The following is an 8,062-nucleotide window of genomic DNA, read 5'->3' as shown; positions in this document are numbered from 1 at the left end:
CATGACAAGCCGCCCATATTCAAAATACCACAATGACAGGCACTCCCATCATGAAACAACTGTTACAAATTACCATCTGCAGTGCAGTAGCGTAGTTCCCAGGTATCAGTATATATAGTTAGTCAGGGTGAGAATACACTTGCCCTCTTGAGATTGTTCCTGCAGGCATTTCTCATGAATTTCTATAGGTATTAGGGCTCTCCTGACTTGCATTAGCTGACAGGCAGGTGTTTCTTGCCCACTTGCTGTGTGCAGTACCATTGTGCCTGATTTTGTAGGATGTTTTAAAGATATTTATTTGGAGGGTATAACATAAAGCTTGAAATTACTGTAGCAGAGAGCCCTGTGTGAGTTTCTCTGCTGTGTGGCCAGGAGGGATGGCACTGGACTGTTGCAGGCCATCCTGGTCCTTAGGAGAACCATTACCTGGCATTATGGGTACACTGTAGCTATGTGATGGTACAGCACTTGGGGGACGTGGGTGGCTAGGCAGTTCTACACCAAGTGGGCTAGGCAGAGTTAAAGGGTCTCCCTTTCTAATTTATTTTCTGGATAATATCAAATTTTAAATAATAATAGTGGGAAAGCAGTCCGGCTCTGGTGCTTTGTATCCATTTAATGATGCCAGATAATCCTAAACTCCCTCATTATCTCAGTGTGAACTGTGAGTTATGCCCTCTTGCCATGGCCTCTTTACCAAATTCTGCCTCTCAGTAAAACTGATGGGAAAGTAGCTTTTTACTTCAAAAAAAATTAGTGTTTTCTGTTCCTTAGAATTTATGAAATACTTGTGATTGGTTATGTTTTTGACTTAGTTTATAAGTAACAATGTTTTATGGTCCCATTTGAAAGGAAATGTTTGACTCTAGCTGTTTTTCATGGTGTCAGTAAATAGTGAAATGACAGATTATTGCTGTTTGTTTTTCTGCTTTAGAAATTTAACATTTGGGTGGGATGGACCATCATGGAGGTTACTCACGGCTCTGAAGTTGCTCTGTCTGGAAGCAGAAAAATTGTAAGTTCCACATGAGTTGGTCTTAAGCTGTTGTTACAGTCTGGACATAACTTTGGGGCATTTTTTCCTTGGATTCAGAAACTCATCCTGAGAGGAGAAAGGCTTGTCATCCTATGTTAGCGTTCCTTTTTTATGTGATTCGCTCTCTTAGGGTGGTTTTACTTTGGAGTTTTGACCACTTCTGGAATTCTGGTTTTTAGATTACAATCAGTACATGGCTCTGAGGATCTTTCATTTCAGTCTCTCCTCAAATGTTCACCTAAGTGACCTGATGTTTCTGGTTCAGAGCAAACACTGCCAGCCCCATGCGAGCTGGTGCTGTTTTACTGGTCTCTGAGCAGGCAGTGTTTTCCTGGTGAGCAGAGCCCCTTCAGCTCCCCCTGGGTCGGTCTGGCCCCTGCTGGAGGAGAGGCCTTGTATTTTCCTGGGGGAGGCCAGTGTGAGGAGCCCCTGGTGAGGACAGGTGTCCTACTCAGGCTCCTTCACGTGCATCTGAGGTTGTCAGCCCCCCACAGCCCAACCTGTGCCTACCAGTCACCACATAGCACTGTGCTCTGTCCAGCACAGGGCATCTTCAGCCTGGGACTGGTCAGGAGAGCAGTGTCCCTCTTGCTGTCCAGTGTGGAGGGAATACTTCCTGAAGATGGTAAACCTGCTAGTTAATTTTGATGCCCACTTGATTGGATTGAAAAAGGCCTATTAAACTGGTAAAGCACACTCTTGTATGTGTCTGTATGGATGTTTGTAGGGACTAACTGCATATCAGAAAGCAAATAAAGTGGGGAATACCTATTTTGAACATGGACAGCAGTATCCTGTAAGCTGGGGGCCCAGGCTGAAGAAGAGTGGAAGGAGGAAGCCCCCCACCCTGCTGCTCGGTTGCTTTGGCTTCTTGTTGCTTTGAGTGGAGCACATTTCTTCCACAATGCCTTTCCATCATGATGTTTCTGCCTTGCTACAGACTCAAAAGCAATGGCGGCAGGTGACCAGTGACTAGATCCTGAATCCATGTGCCAAAAGGAACCTTTTATTCATTAAGCTATTTATGTCAGGTGTTTTGTCACATTGAGAGGAAGCTGACTTGCACAGGTAATTGGTACCAGGAAGAAGGATCATTGATGTGAACACACCACATCATGTAGCTCAGAAGCTTTGCATGTGGTTTGTCGGAGTTTGCAAAAGTTTAAAAATACAGATTGCAGAAGCCCTGTCATGTAAGTGGAGCTTCATTCTAGAGGGAAGTCCAGAATGTTGGTTAAAATGGGCACAGTGGAGGCCATGCTCTTGGGGTTTCAGATGTAAATGATGACGTTCTGGCAAAGAACTTGCCTTGTTCTTGTCCTGATATTTTGCATGCGGCTGGATTTAATGGTGAAGGACTAATTTATATGATAAGATAAACTGAAAGTTTTGAAAAACTTGCAGTTTTCCCAGGAAAGATGTAAAGTTGGGACCACAGAAAGTGTGGTTGTTGAAGAGATTACCACCATGAAAAAGAAAATGAGTATTGTACCAGCTCAAAAGGGAAGATACCCTGCGGGCTTGTCAGGAATTAGCAAGACATCTTTGAAGGGCCAGAGATGTAAAAGAATAAATCTTTCATTTGAAAGAGTCTGGGCATTCTGTTTAAGTGGGTCTGCTTAGGAAATTGGTTTCTCAGCATTCATTTCACCAGGCTCAGGCAATCAGAGGCTGCTGCAGGCATGGTCTAAGCGGGCTCAGCTGTTGCTTTTGATGATGGCAGACCTTGGCATTGTACATATGGTGCTGGTTTTGCAAGCATGTAGAATGTAAGAGTTTTGGGATAACAGACACTTCCAACTAAACTTGAGAGGAAGACCTGGGACACCAGACAGTGTGTGTGCAAAATTAGAACCCCTGAAGGTAACTCCTGCTGATTCATGAGGCTGGGAGTGAACCTAAACCTGCGATAGAGATTTCAGGAAGTTAAATGCCAGGAAAGTGGAATGTCTATGGAGAAAAGCTGAAGGCCCAAGCCAAGCCATCGTAACAGGTGGCTGTGCTGTAGCTGACAAGGCTGGAGGATCAGGACTCCCTAAGTCCTTTGGAGCTCACATCCATGAATTCTGGGCATGGGTTGAATGTTTGCCCTGCTGCAGTGTGGTCTTTTTCTTATTACTCCTTGCTACTTATTACTTCCATATGGAATAGAGGTATTTACTTATGCCTATTCTACTATTGTATATGTGTTTAACTTGCTTTTATTTTTACAAATACTTATGGCTAAGACTTTGCCTTATACCTCAGATGAGACTTCAGATGTAAGCTTTTGAGCAGTTTTGGAGCTATTCAGACTTTAGGGAAGGAATTGGTGCTTTTTAATTTGAATTTGAATTTTTAAGTTTTTTTTAAATGTATTTGGTTGTTGCAGGGTCTCATTACAAAGCTTGGATTCATGGTGATCCTCTTGCTTTCAGCTTCCCCAGTGCTGGACTCTTTATTTTTAGTTTTGCGGTACCAGGGATCAAATTCTGGACCTGGCGTTTGCCAGGCAGGCACTTAGGCTGCTGAGCTATCTTCTCAGCAATTAGTGCTGTTTTAGTTGTATGCTGATGTAGTTGTATCATGTTAGGTAGAATTATGGCCTTGTTACTGTCTTTATTTGGACATTATGGTTTAAAGAGATACAATTGAGAGTCAAATTGACAAAAAGTGGGCTTGTGATGATTAATATTGGTGTCAACTTGATTTGCTTCAGTAACACCCAGGAAATTCAGTAATTCCTTAGAGGAGAGTCTAGGTTAGATTAACTCTGTGTTATAGTTTTGGACAAAACATTTCTTAAATGATCAACAGTTTTTACATGCAGAGCTGGGTAGAATCTAACGTAAAGCTTAAGGCAACAAAGGGGACAGACATAGTGTGAAGAAGGAGATGTCAAGCATTTCCATCTCATTCCATTCTCCCATTGGACATCTGTAGGCACAAGAAGTGGTTTGCATGTCCTTGAAGAGTAAACCAGGTCATTGTCATCGTAAGCCACACATCAGAGGTGTTATTTACAGCAAAACCAGTGGGAAGCCAGTGTCACCCAGCTGTGTGACTGCCAAGATTAGTGATTTTTTAATTCAACTAAGAACAACTACATATTTTCCTTGGCATCAAGGGAGAGACTCATTATGAAGGGACTGTGATTCTGCCCCAGTACACAGCCTGGCATGGCTCACTGAGGATATTTCATAGGATGAGATTATTTCCAAGAGCTGATACTTGCTCAGGGGTCCCTGCTGTGGTGGTTGTGGATAATCCTTCTCCTCCTATAGGGCCTTGGGAGTAAAATCTCTCCCTGGTCTTGGTAGCAACAATACTGATAAGATGCAGTATTGATCATAAATGCACAAATAACTACAATGAATATGACATTACTGTAATAATGGAGGTACCTACTCTTGTCACTCTGGTGAGGTCAAGTGCTTCTGGGGTTTTGCTTAATGTAGCCTATAAGGCTAATTGCCTCTGTTGAGGCAGCCATCTGTCTAATAATAAATTGCTCGTGGCAGTAAAAAGTGGGGTCTACAGGGTGTTCAGGGTCTCACTGCTAGATTGGACTCATAGTGATCCACCTGTTTACAGTCTCCCAAGAGCTGGGATTATAGGCGCGCGCCACAACACTCAGTCTCAATTGCTATTTTAGCATGCCCCGGGGGCGGAGCCAGCAGGGCAGGCCCTGTGCCTGCTTGCAGGCACTTGATCTTCTGGGTTCTTATGCATTCTTCTTATGTATAATACACATACCGTACCAGGTTTGTATTAATGAACTGGGTAAATGGTTGTTAAAGCTTCCAGTCAACAGCAGGTTTTTAGAAGTTGAGTTTTGGGGGAGTCAGAATTCTATACAAATCTTCAACTGTGTAGAGTGGAGGTCAGCTTGTCTAGCTCCTGAACTGTTCGAGGGTCTAGGTAGATGTTTTTACCTTCATCCCATGATACATTTTTATCTTACAAACTTGGTGGCTTCTATAACTGATATATTTGTTTCTTTCTACTATAAAAACTCAAAAGTTGTGGTCCACTGAAAGGTGCAGGATGCCAAGACCTGTGATTCACCACTGACCCTTTCCTGGCTGTATGTTTACTTTTGCATCTTTCACTTTGCCTGTTTGTCTTGTCTTGTTCTCCCCATCATTCATCTTATGTAATGTTTTATCTTGTGTGAACCCGTGTAAGTGTCCGTAAATCTTCCTTGGACCAAGGCCTGTATGATTTTTGTTTTCAGGCATTTTGGCATAAAGTTAAATAAAGCTGCGATGTGTCCCAGAGTCACTTTCTTTCCCCCGAATGAGTTCCTCCTGACAATTGATGTGGCAGACATAGCATGTGACCGGGATTCTGCCTGGTGTGGGTCTGTGCACCCTGTCTCCCTCCATTTAGCTCTGTCTCCCAGGGTGAGGTCTCCCACTTTCCAGAGCTCCAGTTTCTTGAGTCTGCTATGGGGATAACAGTGCTGTCTGTGTAGATTATTGTGCAGGTCACATGAGGTAATGGATATGCACGAAACATCATGCCAGGTACATAGTAATTTTCTACTTTCTTTCATGAGAACTCGTGTGTTCCCAAGGTGTCTGCTGACTTCTCTGAAGGTGCAGACAAAACTGAGTGGCTTCTGTGTCTTCCAAGCTGTTTTGACTTTCTGCCTGGCACGTGTATCACCACGCTCATGACAGAGCAGCCATCTTCTGAGTCACTTCCTTTCCAAGCCTACAACCTGCCACTCCATCCTCCTCTTCCCTGGCTACTGATGCTTCCTTGTGTATAGATTTGCTCTGCCCTTGGGAAGCAGCACCCTGCTTTGGCTTCCTCAGGCCAGCCCTAATGCCCCCCTGTGCTCTTCTGCCTGCCAGAAGTTGGCCCCACCTGCCTGAGCTCTTCCTGAGCCCTGTGTGTGTTTAGATGGAGTGACCTGCACAGAGAGAAAGGCTTCTTGTCTGTAGGCTCCTCCTTCCAGGTTGTCACCTGTTAGGAAAGACTTCACCGGAAGAGAAGGAAGCTCTGGGCCTGAACTCCTTTCTGCTGTGATCTTGTTTTCCCGCCCCATCTCTTACCTCATGTTCTGTCTTGTCTTATTCCCACAGCTGGTGGATACGACTTCATTTACTTGTGTGCCAGGCACAGGGTTATAATGATAATAAAATTGGGTCCCTTTCAGCAAAGAGTGCCCGATCCCCTGGTTTTTCAGTCCTGGTTACTCCTTCTCTCATGTACTGTGCCATCTTCCACAGGAGCCACTAATGGCATGGAGGTTTTAGGAAATTACTTGTGGAAAAACTTACATCATGCTCCCATGAGAATAAGAAAGTCTGTGATTGTGATGGCATGTGAAAGTCATCTTTACGTTTTACGAAGCCTGCTAAAATTATTAAACATTTCGGTTTTAGTACTTGCTGGACGAAAGTACTTCTTGGGGAAGTAATTTCAGATACAAATGAGAAGACAAGTTTGAACATAGTGCAGAAAATATGTTATTATCTCATAGAAGAGACTACTGCTGTGCTTCAAAAGGTATGTTTCTAGAATATTACACCTTTTGGCGGAACTGGGGATTGAACTCCGGCCCTTGCGCTTGCCAGAGAAGTGCTTATTCCACTGAGCCATCTCCCTGACCCCTACATCTTTTTAATTGACAGGGAAAAATTGTATGTATTTAGGGTGTGCAGCATGATATTTTGATCTAAATATAGCATTACTGTGGAATGGCTTTGATCAAGCCTTTTTACATATTCCTCACCCCACATACTATTTTTGCAGTGGGAACCCTTAAAAATCTACTTCTTTTTTTTTCTCCATAATTTTATTGAGAAACAAATAGTAATGAGACAGTTTCAAACCAAATTGGTAGGAAAAATCTACTTCTTGACCACTTTTCTAGTGTACAGTATGCTTATTGTTCCTAGCTGTAGTCACTGTGAGGTACGCTAGATCTGTGGGACGTGCTCCTCCTGTCTAGCTAAATTCTACATCCGTTTCCAACATCTCCCCTTCCTCTTCAACCCCCATTTGGTAACCACCTGCTGCTCAGTTTCTGTGAGTTCAACTTTCGTTACCCAATGCACATAGGAGAAAACATTTTTATCTATCTGTACTTGGCCCATGTCATTTAGCGTAATATCTTCCTGGTTCAGGTTCAGGTGATGTTGCAAATGACAGGATTTCCTTTTTAAGACTGAACGATAGTCTGTGGCCTTTGCACACATAACGCGCCTGATCTTGTCTGATCCTGAAGCTAAGCAGGGTTGGGCCTGGGTGGTACTTGGACGGGAGACTGAACAGTGCCCCATTGTGTGTCTGCACCTTATATTCCTTCATCCAGCTCATGGGCCCTTAGATGATTCCGGATATTTGCCCACACCTTTAAGGAATTGCATGTTATTGCATAGATTTTTATGTTATTGTACTAGATTTTTTAAGTATTCTTTTTCTTATGTTTTCATATAAATGAGAAGTCTGATTTATATGAAGATTTGCCTGGGACTTTAAAAGTCATTTAGATAATCCTTGAAGATACTCTGAACAGAGAGACACAAAAGGAAAATGTTGTATGATTCTGTTTTTTTGAGGTCCCAGAATGGGCAGCTTCTTAGAGACAGAGTGAAATACAGAGAAGGGTTTGGAGCAAAGGGAGTAGGGTTATTAATTGTTACAGAGCTTGTGTGTAGGGTGATTTAAAAAAGTTTTGGAGACAAATTGTAAAACTGATTATAAAAGAATGTGAATGCATTTTATGGTACTGAATTGTTCACTTAAAAATGTTTAAGTGGTAAATTTTAGATGCATTTATATTTTATTATAATAAGAAATAACTTAAAATAACTTTCAGGTTTCTCACATGAAGGATGAAAAAGTGTCTCTGATAAACCAGCTTGCGTTAGTGGAAATGTTGTGGACAGAAGAGCTGAAGATTCTCAAGGCCTCTGCTGAGACCCTCAGCAGTTTGCAGACCACTGTTGTCTGACTTGCACTAGATGTGTTTGGTCACCTCCTATGGCGGGTGCTACTGAAACCTTTCTCAAGCCACAGTTGGAATAAATT

The 8,062-nt window shown here is 42.8% G+C and overlaps 1 protein-coding gene across 4 annotated transcripts in view; it reads left to right on the top strand.

Annotated features, from left to right (window-relative positions):
* The window catches only part of Setd4 (SET domain containing 4), a 25,928-nt gene extending 17,874 nt beyond the window's left edge, over positions 1–8,054 (top strand). For all 4 annotated transcript variants that reach the window (XM_023718732.1, XM_023718731.1, XM_023718733.1 and 1 more), the window contains 3 exons: positions 935–1,015; positions 6,412–6,535; positions 7,851–8,054. In XM_023718732.1, the coding sequence (XP_023574500.1) occupies positions 935–1,015; positions 6,412–6,535; positions 7,851–7,985 (340 nt within the window). In that variant the 3' untranslated portion in view covers positions 7,986–8,054. The remainder of the gene's footprint in view (positions 1–934; positions 1,016–6,411; positions 6,536–7,850) is intronic.
* Positions 8,055–8,062: the final 8 nt, after the last annotated feature.

This window comes from Octodon degus, unplaced genomic scaffold (genome assembly GCF_000260255.1).
Source record: "Octodon degus isolate 3935 unplaced genomic scaffold, OctDeg1.0 scaffold00061, whole genome shotgun sequence".
NCBI classification, from domain to species: Eukaryota; Metazoa; Chordata; class Mammalia; order Rodentia; family Octodontidae; genus Octodon; species Octodon degus.
Note: the sequence above shows the minus strand (reverse complement) of the source record. Positions and strands in the feature narration are given on the sequence as shown.